Source organism: Tripterygium wilfordii, chromosome 12 (genome assembly GCF_013401445.1).
Source record: "Tripterygium wilfordii isolate XIE 37 chromosome 12, ASM1340144v1, whole genome shotgun sequence".
Classification (NCBI taxonomy): Eukaryota; Viridiplantae; Streptophyta; class Magnoliopsida; order Celastrales; family Celastraceae; genus Tripterygium; species Tripterygium wilfordii.
In genome coordinates, this window is record NC_052243.1 from 11626940 (window position 1) to 11647215 (window position 20276).

Below are 20276 nucleotides of genomic sequence, written 5' to 3' on the forward strand. Positions count from 1 at the left end.
CAAGAGACTTGACAGCAATACCAGTGCAAGAGACAATCCCACGAAACCCTCAGCAAACACCAAATCCCGTTACTTTTCTATCTCAGCTATCCATATACTGAGATCGACACACACAATTTTGTGTGTGTGAATTATGAGTGATAGCTGGGACAAAAAGTAATGTTATCCTCATCATTTTTGTGTTTTTATGAGTGAACACTCCTCTTGTTTTCTTAATGATATAGTACCGCCCTATAAATGGAGGGAATACTACAAATCGATAGACTCTCAACTTCGCATCTAACTTTGAAAAAATAATATAACAGAGTGATATGGTGTAGAGAAAAATATGACAGGGTGATATGAGACGAAACTAGTACTGTTGTTGTAGATGTTCGTGGCTTTGCACCCTAATGTTGAAGCAAGTCTCTCTTGTTCTTGACACCACAAACAACTATCCAAATTTGGTGTAGCTCCGCTAGTACTCTTTGATTTGACGATGTTATGACCTACATTAAATTGGTAGAGCATCATTAATTCCCTCATATGATGTGTCTTGGACCCTATTTTTAATCAATCACTTCAAACTTGTCGTTTTTCTATATTTGCAGATAAGATCAGAAGAAGCTGGTTAATTAATACTATAATGTCTTTAAATATTACTCTTCAATTCTCATGAAATTAATTAAATTGCAATTTATTAATGCCGTTGGATCAACAATTTTTGGCTTTGTTTTTCAAAACTGTCAGAACTTTAGCAGGTTATGGGCTTCATGTGTGATCCCACCATGTACTAATAGAATCTAAGTTCATCTGTATCTTCTATCCTTTCCGCTTACGGAGCGAAGGAAGCACTCCGCTCAATATATTTTTTTAATAGTTAAATGGGTATAAAGTTCGGTCTGTCACAATAGTCTGCACCACATTGACCAATCCCCCGCACCACTTTGACGATTGATAAGACTGACCAAAGGCATTGTGGGTGAAATGAGACTTAGAACCCCTTCTTGAAACTCGGAAGTAGACCCTAGAGCCCGCAAGGCCAAGAAAACGTTTCCCAATTTGTTTGAATTCTCGATCTTAATAGCATGTCGAAATAATCATCTATCCTAAATTCAGAGATATAACCAACTGAAATGCACCATGGTTAGTTCATCTTTATTGTTGTCCAAACCAAACACAGACACCACCCCCTCTCAATCTCTCTCTCTCTCTTCCATTAATCGCTCGCTATTAAACCAACTCAATAAAGGTAATTCACAGAAGATAAGAGTGCAGTGACGGATGGCCGTAATTGCCACTTGAATTCTGGTAATCATAACCAGTAAATAAGTTATTCTCAAAGACTTTCGAGTATGTATGAGTATCATGAATGACAACTCTTTTTCCTCAGGCCGGATTGATGGCGACGTACACTCTTCTCCTCCTCTTATATTCTCTTCCTCTTCTCTTAACCCAAAAAAATTAATACTAGAGCAACTCTTCTTATCACCGGTGTCACTGATCCTGGTCGAGAATCGATTTGCCAGTGACCGGCCGGCCATGTTGATCGCTCCTTTATCAAAATTAATTGAAGGATAGATTGATAAGAGAGGATGGATTTTGACGAGCAAGAAGAAGAGATAGGAATGGCCGAGGCAACGGGTTACGACTCGTTAGGCAACTCATCAACTCGGTCTAAAAGTGGAGCGGTTAGGTACAGAGAATGTCTCAAGAACCACGCCGTGAATATCGGGGGACAAGCGGTAGACGGTTGCCGAGAGTTCATGGCTGCAGCCGATGAAGGTACCCTGGACGCGCTAAAATGCGCCGCCTGTAACTGTCACCGCAATTTCCACCGCAAGGAGATGGAAGGGGAATCCTCATATTCTCACCAGCAACAGCATCAACTCCAATTCCGCCGAGCGCCGGCTGGGTACCTGCACTCGACACCAGCCCCGCGGCCGCTTGTTCTACCTGCCGCTTCCGGTGGTGGAGGAAACAGTAGAGAAGAGGATAATGTTTCAAATCCGAGTAGTGGCGGAGGCGGAGGAGGAGGGAGTGGATTGAAGAGACGGTTTAGGACGAAGTTTACGGAGGATCAGAAGAACAAGATGCTGGAAATTGCAGAGAGGCTGGGGTGGAGGATTCAAAAGCACGATGATGAAACTGTGGAGCAGTTTTGTGCGGAGACAGGCGTGAAGCGGAATGTATTGAAAGTCTGGATGCACAATAACAAACACACCCTTGGTAAGAAACCCTAATTTTTGGTGACTGCTTAATGAAGAAGAAGACTATGAGATAAGTGCAATTGATTGAGAATGTAATCAGAGTCAGATGGAGAATTATTAGTTAATTGTGCTATATATTCAACAAGCTAAGCTAGCTGGGTAGGGTTCTTAATTACTCATGTTTTCTTTTCCTTTTTAAGTTTCATTTTTTGATTTTAGGTTAGTTTAATTTCAATATTTCATTTCTGAATAGGATGGATTGGTGAAATTCTCAACCCTTCTTCCTGGACCGTCAATATTAGTACTTAAATCTATGAAAAACGTGTCTACAAAGTGAGAAGAGTTGGATTTTACTTACTCGGTTGGATTGACGTGGGATTTTAGTCTTAACATGGATAAGGATGACCAGGAGCTGGTTTTTTTTTAGATTAATTCTCAGTACATTGCTTGCTGATGTTAATGGATGAATGAATGTTCAGAGCTAGGTTAATTTCTACAATTCTACTCTTCTTCCATGATTTTATCAGGTAGGGTATGACTGAGAGATTCTGATTTAAAATTTGTAGACCTAAAGTTATTGGTGTCATTGGCAAGTTGAGATCAGAAGAAACAAATTGTCAGTTACAGTTGTAGTTGATGATGATCATTGAATCGATGTTCCAGCAAACGTGTTTGGCATGCGAAAGTGTCAATAGTTTCGTATATATTCATTAGTGTCATCTTCTCCTTTTACTCTAAACATATATTACCGCTTTTAGTTTTACTAGTGGTGAATCCGCATGATATTTATATATCTTAAAGTTGAACCTCAAAAAAGTTAAAGAACTAATATATATAGATGACATGGCTACATGAGAAAGTTCTTTTAACTTTTTTGAAATTCAGCTTTAAGATATATAGATTGCTAATATATATCTACTATCTAGATCAATAAGTTTATCTTTCTCATTAATTTCTCTGAACTTTTGTTTCACTTCTGCGTAAATTCTGGATTCTTCGATTGTCCCATTCTACTAAAAATATATGATAAATCGCAAGGTGTTGATGTGAAATATTCAATTTAAACCGCATTTAAAAGGGATTCGGAGGTTCTGATATTCGTTAGAAATTTTAGACTCTGAAATTAAATCCAATGGTCCAATCAAATGCCACGTAATTTTTTATTATTGGAAGTTTTAAGCTTTTTTTTTTCTTTCTAAAATACCCCATGAAAATTAAATTACTGCCTTAAGAGCGGCCTAGTGATGAGGCTATTAGTTCCCTACCTTCCTTGGTCGAAAGAATTCCAAATCTTTCAATTCTTCGAGGGAGAGGATGGACTGGTCTGACAGGCAGCTGGAGGTGATATCTAGGAGACGTCTATGCAGTGACAGGGGGTGGCCGAGGCTGCACCATATATGCATGGTGATTGGTGACGGTGGTGGCATCAAATTGAGGAGAAATTGTAAATATGATGGCCTCATGGCCATACGGGCAAGAGGGAGAGAGAATAAGCATGAGTTTATGGCCGTTGGATGATGTGTCATTTGGTTTGACAGCCCATGGATGTGAAATTTCAGACTCTGAAATTCCTAGATAATTTCAGAGCTCTCAAATTTTCTAAAAGGATTGATCGTCAGTCAACTCGATCCGCTTAATAGTTACGTGTTTATATTGGGTCTGTTTGACACTCCGGTGGAGGCCAAATGTATGGCGTGTCCGTCCGCCACTTAGTTCCCTCAACTCGTGACATCTTCTTTAATTTTCATGCAAAGTCACGTCGCAAACTTATTTTAAATGGTGAAAGCTAATTGGGAAAATTATTGTAGCAGTAGTTAGTGCACCAAAGCTCGCCAAGACTTACCATCTTACCCTGCTTGTTTCCTCGAGAATTTGTTGTTCTAGTTCTAGAGTGAGGGGTGAAGCTTTGTTTGTGGTATACGATTCGTGCCGGCCCATATGAGGTACTATTTGAATGGAATATCTAGGCCCAGTAATCTCAATCAAAGCCCATCTCCATAGCATGGGCTTGTGAGTTGTAACTCAAGTGGGCAACCAAGTTCTTCGGCCCATTTTCCGGGTCCATGAGAATCACCTTTCCAAGGCCAGAGTTGGGCCAGATCCAAATGACTTAGTCTTAGGTGGACCTCAATTTTGAGTCAGTCTTAACAATTCTTATGTATTTGAGTACTCCATTCTGGCCACAAAAACAATTGCCATTGTAGATAAATCAGAATTAATGACCGAACCATATGAAACAACCACAATGATCATGGATCGGATTATATTCATTTACCTAATGGGTAAGAGAATTTGAGATTGCAAGACAGTCGAGCCATCATAAAAATGAATTACATAATAACTTTAAAAAAAAAAAAAATACAAACAACAGTCGTCCCAGGAAACTCCTAGAGAAAGCTATTGATTAGCCTACCACATAAGCCATTTCATCATTACATAGGAGACACAAAAAGGAGGGGACAGCAAGTGTTGGACGAAATGCCATAAAGGAAAGGGCATTTCGTCTCTAGTACTTGAGGTTTACATGAATTCAACCAAGTCAAGTCATCATAATATTATACTTACTTGGATTCTGACCAACTCCGTGTTGAACAATCTGAAATCTCTTGACTATAATTCATCAACAAATATTTGTCAAGTTTTGACTTCACTAGGTCAAGTATATATGTTGTTTATCCTCCACAATAACTTACGAATTATTAACCCACTAGTACATACATATATATACATACATATATATATGTGTGTGAGTGTGTGTGATCGGGTACATCCAACAATGACATGGAGACTGCAGAATAGTGTGATTGATTGTTTCCACCTATTATTTGCTGGAAAAGACAACAATTATGAATTATGTATAAACTAATTGATAAGTAGTCATCCGCATCACCGTCACAGATCGCATGTTGCAGAAACTGATTTGAAATCATGATTTGTTTTTTTAAAGACAAGATTGATCACCATTTTTTTTTTGTTAAGATTTGTATCAACATCATCGTCGGTTGGGTGTAAGTAGTAAAGATACAATCCCTCTCAATTAATAGTGTTCTTTTAAGTATCAAACCGTGTGGACCTTAGGTCCAGAGCGGACAATACCTTTTCAAATTATTTGGATTGGATTTATGCGGTACTCTCACGAGTGAAGACTCTATCTTAAAAGTCCTCTACCCGTGTTCACCAATTGAGCCTCGCATAACCAATCTCACAAGTGCATGGGAGTGTTAATCCATCTTAAAAGATCTTTATATGTGTTCACCTATTGGATCTCGTAAACAGATCGCACAAAAATAAGGAGTTTAAGACTTGTATCCCATATCGATTAGGTGTAAGTCACTGATGTACTTTTCAAGTAAAGATCAACCAAGAGGTCATTTTTAGAACAGAACCATGCGGACGATAAGCCATAAGGAACAATAACTCTTTTGAGTAATCCATTGTGATGAATGTTTGATTAATTGATTGTTCAAATGAGATTGTTGAGGATAAAAAAATGTAATCACTCGAGAATTATGAATAGCTCAAATGACACTCATGTGTATGAATATCTCATAGAAATCTCGAGTTCGAGCCTACTCATCCCCTTCCCTTGTATTAAAAAAAAGAAAGATGTGATCACCCGGAATGGTTAGGCATAGCTTCACTCTTAGTTGGGTTTGTGAAAGTCCAGGATAACCAGAAAAACTGAAAGATCCATATCCGTCAAACCCAAATCTCCATCACAATTGGATTCCATTAATTCAGATTTGATATTCAAACACTTGAATCTAACAATCTCAATTAACAATTATGATCATGATCATCAGCTTGAAACCTCTTCCAGCAGCTTATACCTTCTCACTTTATTCCTAAAAACGTGCTTCTTCACGATCCCATTTTCATTCTTACTATTCAGTAAATCACCGGAGCTTCTCCTCCTCATCAGCTTTTCCTCCAATGCTTTATTCATGACGATCTTTTTCCGCGATTTGTCCGGCGATGATGATCGCTCCGGCGACCTCTGTACTTTCTTGATGGGGCTACTGGGTTTCAATGGTGAATTCCCACTCCGACCCTTCAATCCCCCCTGAATATTGTTCCTCTTCTTGCTCTTGATATCGCCTTCGCCACTCGTTTTGGTTGATGATGAAGAATTCGAAGAATTCTGTGAGTTCTTGTTGTCTTTTTCGCACAGACACCAATTGCATACTCTGTAATACTCTGCCTTGGGATACAGATTGCTACAATATCTGTTCAAAATGATAAAAAGACAGAGACTTTATCAAGTATTTGATCAAAAGAAAGAAAACCCAGAAAGAATGAATGATCATAAAGTAATAAGTACCTGTGTTGAGATCTAAATTTGCAGACTTTGCAGTGAAAGAGCTCATGAGACAGGCCAGAATCCCCACACATACAACATTCTGGTATTATTGCTTGTGTTGATGATGCACTAATAGTTGGCTTATTTGGTGTCATATTGTGTCTTTCATTGAGAGAGAGAGAGAGAGAGAGAGAGAGGAGTTGATAATGGAGAACTGGGTTTTATGGACAACATAAATTAAGGACCATGTTGTGTTGTTTGCTTATTTTAATATTGATACTTTTTTTTTTCCTATATGGCATTTCAAATATTCCATATAATCTATTTGTTTGGCCCAAAATTATGAAAGGAAAGTTGAATAAGAAAAAGAGAGTTATCATGGGACATTTTTTCTATTACAATTGCAACACTGTGAGGCCAGGAATACCGTCTAGACCCAAAAAGATGAATGGGAACAAAGGGAGATTCTCACAACTAAAATGATACAAGTCCAAATCAGAGATTTATTTTTTCTTTTTTTGAGAAGACCAAATCAGAGTTTCAATAGAAATAACCTATTAACCTGGTCATATATATTTCATAAGATAGGATTTATAATTTTATATATGGGGGGAGGCATTTCTATTTCCTTTTTTTTTTTGGATGACTTTTTTAGCTCTATTGTTCAACATCTCATGATCGTTCGGCAACACTACACATTATAATTAATTTTAAAAACCTCGTAAGGCCGTGTTGCCTCGTTGAATTGGACTATATGGATCAGATGTCGAAATGAAATTTGTGTATTCATTATTGTTGAACTATGGTGGATGTTAACTACTTTGCTTTGGTAATCCAAATCCAATGGCGTAGAAGAGTAGCTCAGCTAACCAAAAAGGAAGATGCTATAAAATCCAAAACTTAAATGGTCACCAGCAAAATTACGTGTGGAAATCTCATCCCATTAAACATAAATTGGCCACCATACACGCCCCCCACCGAGCAAGAGGTTGAAAAGACGCTTTCATCAAAGTCTAGGGGTGCTTATAAACCTTGACCCCACCAGTAGTTGCAGCCTTAATCAAACCCATTAACTTCTCAGTATCAATTACATTACACATTGTAATTTATACCATAATTTATCTAAAGTCGTCAACGATTTTATCCTTAAAAGAACTCTCATGATTCAGAGGATTTGATCTTTGCTTGTAGACCACATCGATAGTTTACAAAGTCTTACCTTAGAGAGATGCATCATCTCCAAGCTTCTAATATTCCTCTACTACTTCAGAAGGTATAGAGGTCGACCCAATTTGAGGCAACAAAGTCACAAAGTTATGAGATACTGTCCGTGTTTCTTAGGCAACTTCCAACTCTTTCTGCTCTCTACTAAACATAAGGAAAAAAAGTCCCATAGATTTTTAGGAATACTGTGGATGTTGTTTTAGGCAACTCCCAAGTCCCAACCTTTTTTTTTTTTTTCCTTTTTCCTTTCCCACTAAATATCAGTACTATCGCCTTGCAGGCCTACCACTGCACATGTTAGTTAAGCAGACAGTACTGCTGCTCACCAGAGTATTTATTTTAAAATAATAAACCATAAATATTTTTAAAAATGGAAGATTTTGGTTTGAAACACCAATCTCTCACCTGATCAAGACGCCAACTCATTTGACTAGAGTGATTGGTCAACACTATACTCCCCAAATGGGTAGATTCGCTCCACATTTTATACTCTCCTCCACAGTATAAAGGAGAGCAAAACAGGGTATTTTAATTTAAGCTACAAGAACAAGCACCACCAACCTGAGGACATGGACGTTAGGGCAAACCAAGTATCCATCCAACAAGTGACCGCACACCCTAACATAGCTGGCATGCTCCGTAATCTCGAGAATATCTTCCTTTTTTTACAGCACCCTGCACAAAATGGAAAAAAATAAAATAAAAATAACGCAATATGCTTCATATAAAATGAATATTCTGAATCTCAAAGAAAAAACAATGTCCACACCAAACTTCATGAGAACCCCCTCACGTCGAACCTAACCTGACTGGGTGCCAACAAAGGATGACAATGACACTGCTGAGGCATTGGTACAAAGATTGAGAATATAATAACAGGCTAAACAAAAGAAGTTTTCATCTGTACAGAATAAGTTCAGTCATACATCAAGTAAAATGATTTACAAAATCAGAAGAAAGAAAGAAACAATAATACATAATAGAGGCATTAAAGAAGCTCTACATAATTTACAAATGAGCTCTCCTTATTCAGTATTTGAGCTTATCTTTGAGGACTGCAAACTTTCAAACACCATCACATTGTCCGTTGCTGTAACTCATTATTCAGGCCTTTGCGTAATACAAAGAACATATCCTCTAATTCACCTGGAAACATCTGTGACAAATCATATGAGATACGAGATTAAAATTAGTGCACAAAGAATACAATCCGTTAATGACAAAACTCATTCAAGATACAATTCCAGCCTTGGAGTGGGTGACTGAGTAAAGAACATTTTGTTAAGGGTTGTCAAGGGGAAACAAAATCTGTCTTAGACTCTTAATACACAAGCAACAAGATAAAGCAGCTTGTCGCAGTTTTAATTTAAATCTAGAACTCCCATGTTGTAGCAGAATCAATTTTAATATGCAACTATCACCGACACACAAGTGAAGTGCCGCGAAAACAATGGGCAGTCTTTGAACTATGCAACTGTTAGGCATGAGGTGGTGGCTGGGTCGCCCCACAATCCCCTATCATCTCATGTAGATGAGAGTAGCCACTCTTTCTAGTTGCCCATTCACATTTCACACACAACAATTTCTTAGAATTCGACAAAGCTTTGCACCAGCTGCCCACATATAGCAACGCTCCTATATGCAGGAATACTTATATCAATCGGTATTCGGTAATGCACACAAAGGCTCGAATTGGAAATTCTACTGCTTCAATTTGACTTATCAGGACACTACCCATAAATTTCATCAAAACATTGGAAATTAAGCTAACAAAGGAGTAAGGACATCAATCAATTACCTGTATATCCAACAATTACTAACTATGAGCCAGATCAACTCTGAGCACACTCGAAAGGATGAAAATTTCCTTCAGCAAATTCATGCATCCGAAACCGCTCCAGCAGTTCAAAGGGACTGTAAGTATCATAAATGATTAAGGTCGATGAAACTAACCATAGAGCAAAAGAAAGTTTTCCAAAATCATCATTAAAAGAAAATAATTAGGGAGATCAAATCCAAAAATCAGACAGCGGGGCAAAGTATCCCCCTCAGTTTCACAAATTCCATCAGTTACGAAAGCTTAGATATCATAGTACCTCAAAGTAACTTCCAAAAACCTACTACCTCAACAAAAAATGGAGACCGTTATTGGATCTTATGTATTTTTATGTGACCTCTATCCATAGTTTACTCTGCAAGGTGGGTTCAATGAGAAAACACGTGCTAGGCATCACACCAGATTTTTCTATACAAAATGCCTTGAGAATTTGAATTTGAGAGCATAAAGGGAGGTGCTCCAGGAAAGCGAGCCACAATAGTTTTAAGTTAATATTGTTAGGAAAACAGGAATTTGTTAGCCTTACAGGATAGCTTCACGGTTGAGGCACAATTTTCGCTGATTATTCTCCATGATATCCAATACGTTAGCAGTTTCAGGTCCAGCTGCTCCACCAGCAACAACCGATGGGACAGAAGCACTTGGAGTCCATATCTAGAACCACAAACGACAAATGTCTAAAAGTGCTCTGATGATGCACCAAAATAGAACACTGTTCATCAAGCTCACTTTTATCGTGTTATCAATCCCACTTGTTGCCACGACGGAATCATATGGATGGCACTGCACACAGTTCACAACTGTAGAGGGGCAATCGGGAAAATGCCTTAGACAGTAGTAGACAATAGTGAACAGAAGAAATATTACGACTATCACAAAATTTCAAGTGAAGAAGTTACCAGCTTCATCCCCATGCAAAATTTTTATCAATCTTCCAGTTTTCTTTTCCCAAATATACCATCTACCATCATCACTTCCACTAGCAACAAACTCACCTGCAAATTGAACCACAACCATAATGACGAGTTATTAAACTGCATGAAAAATTAAGATAAGAACGATGAGAAATTCATAATCCATCCATCAAGGCCCCAGTGCTGCCAGAAGGGAATGACCTGATGTTAAATATTCTAAACGCTACACCTCCTAAAAGGTTGATCAACAAACACAGCAAAGCCTCACAATGCCCACTGCTGTCAAAGCAAGTATCATCACGTTATTGCTGCTACAAAGATAGATTTGCATGTATTTTATGTGCTTACTTAAAAAACTCTTAGCTGTAACATTCTCTCCATACTTGGAAGATATCCAGGCAGATGTAATATTCCTAAAAAAAGGGACCAAGTTCTGTCATTATCCTTAAAAGTAATTGTAGCTAATACGAATCCTACTATTGATGTACTTTTGCACAGAATATTATAAATAAAGTGCGGAGCTATGACAAAAGGTATCAAGAATTTCAGGCAAAGTTGTTTTCTTTGGTCTTGACAACTGCTTGTAACGTCCAAAAACCTATGTTCACCAATGCATGATGCACGAAACACCATATGTAATAGTAGGACGCTCCTAGTTTGATTTAGCCTCTTCACACAACAGAATGAGAACGTTGCATTGGATATGGGGCAACATAAGGAAGTATAAGATAAGAAACGAGATTACTAGGTCTAAGGTAGGGGTAGAGCTGATTGAAGATAAGAAGCGAGAGAACCGTGAAAGATGATTTGGGCAAGCACAACAAAGAGAGAATGGTCCAGCAGTGAGAAGAATTGAAAAAATTCAAGTAGAAGATAGTAAAAAGAAAAAGGAGAGGTCAAAAACATAGGTGGAAGTATCAAGATAGTGGGGAGTAGCTTTAGATAGGAATGAATGGTGATCCAAGTAGTGTTCAAATTGACTTTCTTATAGAAACATGTAGCCAACCCCAAATTGTTTGGAACAAAGGCTTTAATGATGATGAATCGGAATGCTTGACCTTTAGCAAATGGTGTTTAAAATAGCAACTAGATGGCAGATGAATACTCTGACATTTTTCTCCCAACTATTCAGGAAGCAACACATATTCCTAGAACTTTTTATGCACCGCAGCAACAATGTTATTCCACTTAGAGTTAGAAGTCATTCATTAGTACTATTTGTATGTTACAACACAAAAAGTATCATAGTAAGAAGATATTCTATAACAAATTTCAAAACAGCACGACAGCATATGAAATAAGACTCAAATGTTAAGAAGATAGCAGTTCATGAAATACATGCCTCTTTGCCCAAGAAAACTAGCCTGTTTTATATCGGTTCCAGTATTACAATGCCCAACATAGCGCTGCTTCATATCAATAGCAGCCTCAGGCTGCAATGAAAGCCATAAATGTGAAGTGCCAACTGGCTAAGGAATAACATTAATAATTAGGAAAAGTAGAACATACCATTGCATGAAAGACTCTTTCCGGGGAAAAAAAAGAACCCAGATATTGGGCTGCCATCATTTGGTATTGTCAAATTTTCCTAGCTTTCAGGCATATAAGTGTAATCATATTTTTGACCAGCACGTTTTAAAAATTGTATGCCAACTTCAATTATTGGTGGATTTACGACAGAGAATTGTGATTTGTGAACATGACTACCACGACCACCAAAAGCTCCTTAAACACTCCTTGACAGGGTAAGGAAAAACAATCCTCTTGCAGCAATCAACTTAAGAGGGTCAAATAAGATGCATACAAACAGAATATAAACCTCATTGAAGCCTATTTCAAAGACATGAAGGTAAACCTGATATAGTATCTTGTCACTGTGTGTTGAAGATGGAGATCCACAAGAACCATTTCCACTGGCTTCCCTAGTTGAATCGCCTCTTCTATGAATTCTCAGATTTAAACTTCCATGAAGAATATTGGATTCATCACGCCCTTCGTCACCAGATACCGATGTTTCAAAGTCCAGCTCCAATTCCTCATCATAATCAGAATCTTCTCTTTCGGACCTTGGACCATCTTGTGAAGCATCACTGTTTGCCCCTGAGCGGTGGAGTATATCACTCAATGAAAGTACTCTTTCAGTTCGAGGTTCCATTCTTAAGGCCCCATCATTTGCCTTATTATTTTTTCCAGCTTCAGCTAGTAGTGTATGCACAAGCAGTTTCATGAACAACAAATATAAAGCATTTTGAATATTGAAAAGCCAAAAGAACAAAAAAGAAAAAAAGAAAGTGAAGTCAAGAAATTGAACAAAAAGTAGGAGCATTCTACCATACATATATTAATTAATGCATCCAAAAGAACTACATAAGCCTAAAAAATGCATCCAGTATATGGGGAAAGGGGGAAAAAAACCCTTCATGCAAATTTTCCTGATTAAAGCAACATATAACCAAGCTAGGGCCAAGCATCCCAATTCGTAACTCTTCTTCACGCAGCACCTCATTGCTCTAATAATTATTTTTCCATTCAAACAAATCCAATTAAAAGTAAAAAAAAATAAAAAAAAACACGTTAGGCACGTGTATTGAAAAACACAGCTATATGAAGTTTAAGTGAGCCCATATGCAAGGTCACCTCTCTCAATTCAACAAACTGAACTTAAAGAAAAAGTAGAAATTAACTCGAAACACTGTTTTCGAGAAAACATATTTAGATTCTTCCCGTACAAATTTAGCAGAGGCCCAAATTTCTACTTGACCATATGAACACACTCAAGAAACCATACTCTGACAATCCCATTCAGCAGACCATGTCAGAGAAGAACTTATTTAAGAATATAATGAGCTTTAGTCTCCCGAAACCAATTTATCTAACAAGCCTTAATTCAACAACCAACAAGGTCCAAGTTCAGAAAACCATTCATCATGGTGAGTCAACATCAATTTTAGGAAGGAAAAGTTGAATTGTCACGTTTACACCCTTAAATTGTGAATAACAAGGTATTGCACAAAAAAAGGAATTGCAGGGGGACATCGTGCCATATCTATTGTCAAAATAAATAAATAACATTGAGATGAACAAGGATTATTAATTTTTGCATTTCATAATACTTAACAATTGCATTGCACTAGTCGGGAAATTGAAACGGAACATTAAATATGATGAGAAAGCAAAAAATTAAATTGCACTACAAAGATACTGCCTGGCATACTGAAACAATTAATGGTCAACAAAGAGGGTAGTCTATCTTAAAGTAACAAAAGAAAATATAGCAATACAACAAACCTGCAGCAACATTTTTCTTCATATTTTCAACCCATTCTGCCACCAATGAGTTGGATGGAGCAAGAATTTGAGCAGCAAAGGCACAGTCCAGAGCTTCTTTGTTTTTCCCCAACTGCAAGCAACTAAAATTACTGACTAAAAGACAATGTCACTTTAATCAAATTATGCATGCAATATAGTCAGTAGTCCCAGTCCCAGTCCCATTCTGCACCAAACGATCTATAGGAATTTATTTCCAACACACTAAATTAATAAACTAGGCCAAGTGAGAGCTGCATGAAACTAGATACTCTACGCAACATACCACGTGTAAGATTAATACAGGGTGAAGCACAAGATGAAAGTTCAAAGAACCTCAAAACATAAAAAAAAAACTCCCATCACCATTATTGGAATGTGATTGCCAGTCAAAATTTTCAAGTTAAGCTGGCACTGTTCGGCCACAGAACTGTCACTGTTGTGACTTTTCAGAAGTCCAGACAGATTTGACTCCAGAGCATTGATTATTAGTTATAAATATTTAATGTAGAATTGCAAGTCAAAAACACAAACGCATCTATGCATCATCAGCACTGATAATCAGAACTAAATTGAACTTTGATAGCTCAAGTACTGTGTATCAAATGGGTCCTATGATAAACAGCAAGTGTACTGCATAATTACCTGTGATAATGCTTCAGACATGAGGTGAAGGGCTCTAAACGAGGAGTTATTGAGTTTCCAAGCATTAAAGCAATCCCGTACAGCCATATGAACATCATTTTTCCACTTCCGCTGGAAAATTTAAAGATGTACTAAATGCTAAATTAGCAAGACTAATCATCAAAGAAATAAGCAAAATATTGGAATTGGACACTTCTAAGAAACCTTGAGCAACAAGGCGGCACGTGTGCATAGACAATCATGCCTTAGTGAGGGTGCAATGTCTTGTGCATGGCCATCAATAACTTCATTACATGCCTCAATTCCATATACATAATTTGTCCCTTCCTCTAAGCATTTTTCAGCAAATTGAACCAATGTCCAGCACTTTTCAAGCTGCATCAACAGCATTAGACTAGCCCATGAGAGTTTAAGACTTTAAGCAAACATCATGATGACTGATAATCATTAAACACACAAATACTACCAAATTAAACATGAGGCACAATACTTGAAGGAGAAAGTAGTAAGAAGAGCACAGATGCAAACCCTGGGAGAGTAATGGCTTTTCCAAGATGAATTGTCCTCCAGGTCACCAGAATTTGGCGGATGCAACTCTGCTCCATTGAGTAGCGGTGTGAAGCACATTAATTTTGAAGCATCCCCTGAGGTATATTGCATTGAACTCCCACCAGCTACAATCATGAAAAGTACTTGCTGATAATTATCAAGTGACTACATGACAAAATAAGGCATCAATACTATCATATATCATTAAGATGTATAACAACTTCGAAAAGCAACAATCTGCCCACATGTCGAAGTCTTACAAACAACATCAAAAAAGCTCTCAAACAGTAATTCTGGAAGTCATAGGTTGATACTCAATGGAGTTCACACAACTTTTGCTTTTTACAGAGGGATCCCTTACCCACATAAACATAAAAATCAATTTGAAACCCATTACTTTGCTAAATTAGAGTGAAAAAACTAACCATGATTTACATTCATCAGGTATACATGCTCTCCACTATAACTCAGAAGAACCTCTTCACCGTTAGGACTAAATGCAACATGAGTTAAGTGCAAGCTTGGATGTCCCTGAAAGAACACATATCAAGCTTTTGAGTTCCACCACAATGTTTGAAAGCAATCAAATATGTTTAAAACTAGCATTAACAAAAAGAAAGGATTCTGAAGAATTACATAAAAATGAAATTGAAGAATGATAGACCGGATGAAAAGGAGGAAAAATATAATATTATAATACTGTGGCATGTAATAATACTGCAGCAATAAAATAACTGCGAAGCCCTATACTTACACGCTCAGAAAGATGCATTGGGCAGAAATAGTTAACACAAGGAGGTGGTGACATCCTTTTCCGACACGAGGTTGGTGGAGGCAGCATTCTTCTATCATACAATCGAGCAAAAGCATCGCTACAGAATATCCAAATGCAAGAGAACATCAACAAAGAATAAAAAATAACAAGATAACTTTGCAGGACAAGATACTGCAGACAATATGAGCCACAGACCTTCCACCAACAAGAAGTAAATGCGGCCGACTGGAACTGATATCACAAGACTTTAGAGCAAGGGTTTGCTTAGGAGGATCAACCAGTGACGTCTTTGCTCCACTCCGCAAGTCAAGCTGTCAATTTGGAGTGAATTTATCAACGAACATATGAGTACACCAGACAAAATGTAATTTTAAGAAAAGTGGCAACAGAATTGGCACTCACGAGAATATTGCGACACTCTTGGTGAGAAGAGCCTGCTGGAGGACAAGAAGTCCCCTCCCGAAAGTCATGCTGTCTCAAGGTTCCATCTTCACTAGCACTCCATACCACATTGGGATTTCCACTTTCAACCTACAGTAGAAGAATATATAATTAATGAAAAGCATAAGCATGCAGCCAACTGTCCATATTCACCATATGGAATGATCCTATGAAACCCTGTCACAAGTTCTGAGTCCTTTTATGCAACAAAATCTTACAGCTAATTTTTTCACTCTTCTAGTGTGACATTGATACAGTGCCAAGGGAGCGATAGCATTATCATCAGAAGTTCCCCCACTTAAGTGAGACAAATTAAATAATCGAACCTGACAGAAAATGAAATAGAACAAGAAGTTAACATGGGTATGAGCTATAACTTCGTGCAAACATCATAAAACTGAAATTGTAAACACATTACCTCAGCATCTCCAGCTCCAGAGACAACAAGCTCATCAGAAGTTTCAGGAACAAATTTTGTACAGAATATGTTTGCAGAATGGCCAGTATCTATGGAATACAAAATTTTTCTGCTACTATAGCTCCAAATATTCATCTGCATATTTATTGAAGCATCACAAACAGTTAATTCAAAAATATATACAACCATACATGGAGAGAGACAGAAAGTCTGTGTGACAGAAGTCAACATTTAGTCCACTACATCCATCCATTGCTGCACTGATTATTTTTACCCATATTAAAGTCACATCAATTGCTGCATTGATAATTTCCTGACTTCCACACTCAATCCAATCACATATTTTGGTCAACATTTTCCATATTCCCCATCCAAGAAAAGGATATAAGATGGACTGGGCACCAGAGAGAACGATTAACTTCACTTCAGTATACTCACAATCCATGACAGTAAAAACGTGAACAATATGATTATTCAAGTTTATTTGTTTCTCTAATTTTCTCATCTTCTGCCAATATATTACAAACGTTCAACTAAGATACAAAATAACTCCCATAAGAGTACAAAGATTCCAAATAATTTCCTAACATAATGCTAGGGTTTATCGAGGGTGCTATACCCGTGCGTCATCTGATCCAGATATCAAGAGTGAACCTTTAGAATTCCAAGCCACACTGTTTACACAACCCTGGTGCCCCTGTTACAGATAGAGCAACAGACAAATCTTAGATGGCAATTTTACCAGGAAAAAAACGAAGCATGGTTGAAACACAAAAAGGCCAACTCCAAGCAATTAAATTTTCTCACAGTTCACCCTGAAAATATAATTTTCCAACAGAGAAATGGATGAAACATTTTTCAGAGAGCATCTATTACATATGGAAGAGCAGCTCAAATATGAGTACGTTACATTCGTATATGAAAAGTATCATAAGCTTTGAGTTTTTTCCTCTCCTTACCATGACCCCTAGTTTGCGACAAAACTACTTTACCACTCAGCCAAGGGTTCACCCTCATTACATAACACGAGTATGGATCAAAATTGACAAAAATCAACAAAATAAAGGAATAAAGGATAAGACCGAGAATACTAAGTTACTAACCTCCAATTCTGCTTCCTGAGAGAGCCTCCGTATCAACGACGAGTGCATTTGCAAAGTGTGATTACCATCCTATACAAACAATAAAGGATGCCCCTTAGTCTATCAGAGTATCAGTACACAGTGGGGAGATTCGAAGTACACAGAAAACAAAAGGTCTATAAGTCAATATCATTATATGCCAAGGTGGTACTGTTGATAAGGCATACGACATCCAGATTACTGTGCAACAATCTAAAACAACAGATTTAATTTCAACTAAAATGTTAAACCATGAAGCGTATTGACAAACACTCAGAACAAAAGAAAAGCATAACCATTCTGCAAAACTTGGGCCATGAGGCTGTGAGGAGGATCAATTGATTTAGAAATTAAAGTGAGGAGGATTTGGACCGAGCCTGACGACGAATGAGAAAGTTTTGATGGTTGTACAACAACTATTGGAGAGGTTTCAAACAAACCCAAAGCCCAGATGGTTTTAATAGCCATCCGGTCTTTTAAGATGGATAGAAACAGAGCTGCAAACTACCTGAGACCACATGCAACAGAGAGTGAATTTAAGGCTGTCAAGTACTCTTCTTCAAATTCAAAGAAAGAAGAAAAATACTTTTAGAGTAAAATTGAGCGTTCGGTTAAATAGTTGATCTGGAATACAGCCATTAACTGCATCTTTACTCTCTTTTAACTTCAAACCCATACATTAATATTCCCTCAACCACATTGGAAACTTTCAACCTAATTTAGCTTTACTTAAAGTTTATATAGGATAAATAGTTTTCACCCCATTTTACACAGGTATCATTTAATATTGATTGTAGTTGTTATTATGGATATATCAAGATTGCTAGAAATTCAAAAATCGTTAATCATAGGGTTAAAAATTAGTCTTCGTTAAGTTATTTTTTAAAGTCAAATCCTACTGAAAGTTTCAGGAACAGAATACATTAGGCAGCTAATCCTTACCTAATTGGGATTGCCTAGAGTCTATAATCACACATGTTGGCAAATTATTCTAGAAGGGTGAACAAAGAAAAGTTTTGAGACAAATCCTCAGCAATGCACCTACCTTGATTTTGGGATGGAAGAGTTTCTTTTTTCCTTTTTCTTTTCTTCTTCTATTATTCAACAATTTGAAGAACTGAATATCTAAATTCTGCTCATCAAACAATAACTTCTTGTTTTCAGAAACTCACTGCATCCCACACCAAATTTTAACCCTGATAGTGAAATTTTTAGGTGTCCTGTACTATCCACAGACAAATAATACATATCGAATTTCCAATTGCTTGTTTTACTTCATCACCAATCCTAGCCTAACCTTTCATCCAATAGAAAGCCTAAACATCCAACACTAAGCTAATTCTTTGAAAGACCAAAGTTTGCCATCAAGAATATTTGGGAAGATAATCCATGATTTTGAATAAAATTTTGAAAAATATAAGATGCATCTCCAAGTACCATCGAGATTTCTTTTTTATTTTCCTTCTAAATCATAAGATTGTCAAGAATCAAATCAATAATCAATAAGAATGAGAACATAGTTATTTGCAGACTTAACATCAAGAAGACCACATGTACGTCATCTAAAATTTTCTTCTGCACATAATGGCGCTTTCAGTAGTTGAAATGCGAAGCTAAAACAGATTAAAAAGGAACATATCATCCATGTCATGTATCAATCGTTGAAAGCAGAAAAAGAAAGTAGTTGATGCAGAAGCTTACACGGCGAACATCGTAGTGTCTCTTCTCAATAAGATTGTATATGTTACCGTCGTGAAAGTGCAGATTCTCCATCGACACGATATTCAACAAACCCTAACTCGATTAATCTGATAACGAAAGATGATCGGTGATCGAAGTATCTGTTTGGATCGCCGGATGAGAGCCTTTCGTAGTTCGTGATGAAAATATAGCATGGGCGGGTTCACTTGTTCCCAGTCGAATTTCTTCTACACTACTCTTCGGAACGAAGAAACCAGATTATTAAAAATAATAAAAATATAAATTGGTGGTGTGAGACTGTAAGTGAAGGTGCAGAGTTTTGGATTGTAGTATAGCATTTGAGCACCGTTGATCTTTTGTGCAACCGAAAACATGATTTTGGCCTTTTCGGATATTAATAAGGTTAGGCAATACCATGAGATGCGTATGAGTGAGCATACCCTATATAACCTATCATATTGCGAGGAAACCGAAAACCCACTCGCGTTGAGCGTATAAATTGGGCTGAAAGGACTTCAGCCGGCCCAGGCCTTATCTTCTTCTGTGGGGCAGTTGTTGCGAGTAGTACAATAATTGGTTTCCCAAATAGGTACTGGGCCTATGGTCTATGGGCCATAGCCCAATCATACTCCCATTTATACCCTTAATGCAATATGGTCCTACTCGTTTTATGGGCCTAACGCAGGACCACTCCAGCACAAGCGACCTTTCAATTGCAAGATCCTTTGAGTGATGTTGATCTCTTCATGGAATATGAAAAAGTTGTGGCGAATCCTCCCTTGGTAACTAAAGATATGTAGCTCAATCCAAGTTCAACAAACTGTTAGTCCAGCGAAAGTAAAGTTATTCTTGCACC

General features: G+C 37.5%; 3 protein-coding genes across 9 annotated transcripts; 1 reads left to right on the forward strand and 2 right to left on the reverse strand.

Annotated features, from left to right (window-relative positions):
• Positions 1-1080: 1080 nt before the first annotated feature.
• LOC120010638 (zinc-finger homeodomain protein 2-like) lies at positions 1081-2361 on the forward strand. Its single transcript, XM_038861429.1, has one exon. It carries the CDS (start codon positions 1575-1577, stop codon positions 2220-2222), a length of 648 nt encoding a protein of 215 aa, XP_038717357.1. The 5' UTR covers positions 1081-1574; the 3' UTR covers positions 2223-2361.
• Positions 2362-5632: 3271 nt separating this feature from the next.
• LOC120011436 lies at positions 5633-6991 on the reverse strand. The gene is made up of 2 exons (XM_038862545.1): positions 6511-6991; positions 5633-6415 (listed from the first exon to the last, which is right to left on the reverse strand). Exons 1-2 carry the CDS (start codon positions 6642-6644, stop codon positions 5989-5991), a joined length of 561 nt encoding a protein of 186 aa, XP_038718473.1. The 5' UTR covers positions 6645-6991; the 3' UTR covers positions 5633-5988.
• Positions 6992-8586: 1595 nt separating this feature from the next.
• Positions 8587-19665, reverse strand: LOC120010844 (WD and tetratricopeptide repeats protein 1). 7 transcript variants are annotated; one of them, XM_038861734.1, is made up of 20 exons: positions 19421-19665; positions 17702-17770; positions 17218-17295; positions 16599-16733; positions 16399-16506; positions 16142-16270; positions 15935-16050; positions 15719-15836; positions 15390-15495; positions 14944-15089; positions 14620-14790; positions 14416-14526; positions 13753-13864; positions 12320-12564; positions 11807-11897; positions 10450-10545; positions 10280-10350; positions 10077-10204; positions 9512-9627; positions 8587-8869 (listed from the first exon to the last, which is right to left on the reverse strand). In XM_038861734.1, the coding sequence occupies exons 1-19, from the start codon at positions 19490-19492 to the stop codon at positions 9546-9548; spliced, it is 2184 nt and encodes a 727-aa protein (XP_038717662.1). In that variant the 5' UTR covers positions 19493-19665; the 3' UTR covers positions 8587-8869; positions 9512-9545. The 7 variants fall into 7 exon arrangements, 2 of the variants coding, with proteins under 2 accessions (XP_038717662.1, XP_038717661.1); XM_038861733.1 differs by having other exon boundaries at positions 12320-12663; XR_005470935.1 differs by lacking the exons at positions 8587-8869; positions 9512-9627; positions 10077-10204 and adding an exon at positions 10813-10877 and having other exon boundaries at positions 10306-10350; positions 12320-12663.
• Positions 19666-20276: the final 611 nt, after the last annotated feature.

Coding starts and splice junctions, on each gene's coding strand:
- LOC120010844 (XM_038861733.1), bottom strand. CDS start 19,492: ATGGAGAATCTGCACTTTCACGACGGTAACATATACAATCTTATTGAG. Junction 16,271..16,398: donor GAAGAGTGAAAAAATTAGCT/GTAAGATTTTGT, acceptor CTTCTACTGTAG/GTTGAAAGTGGAAATCCCAA. Junction 11,898..12,319: donor GTGACAAGATACTATATCAG/GTTTACCTTCAT, acceptor CTTTCATTGCAG/CCTGAGGCTGCTATTGATAT.
- LOC120011436 (XM_038862545.1), bottom strand. CDS start 6,644: ATGACACCAAATAAGCCAACTATTAGTGCATCATCAACACAAGCAATA. Junction 6,416..6,510: donor AAATTTAGATCTCAACACAG/GTACTTATTACT, acceptor CATTTTGAACAG/ATATTGTAGCAATCTGTATC.
- LOC120010638 (XM_038861429.1), top strand. CDS start 1,575: ATGGATTTTGACGAGCAAGAAGAAGAGATAGGAATGGCCGAGGCAACG.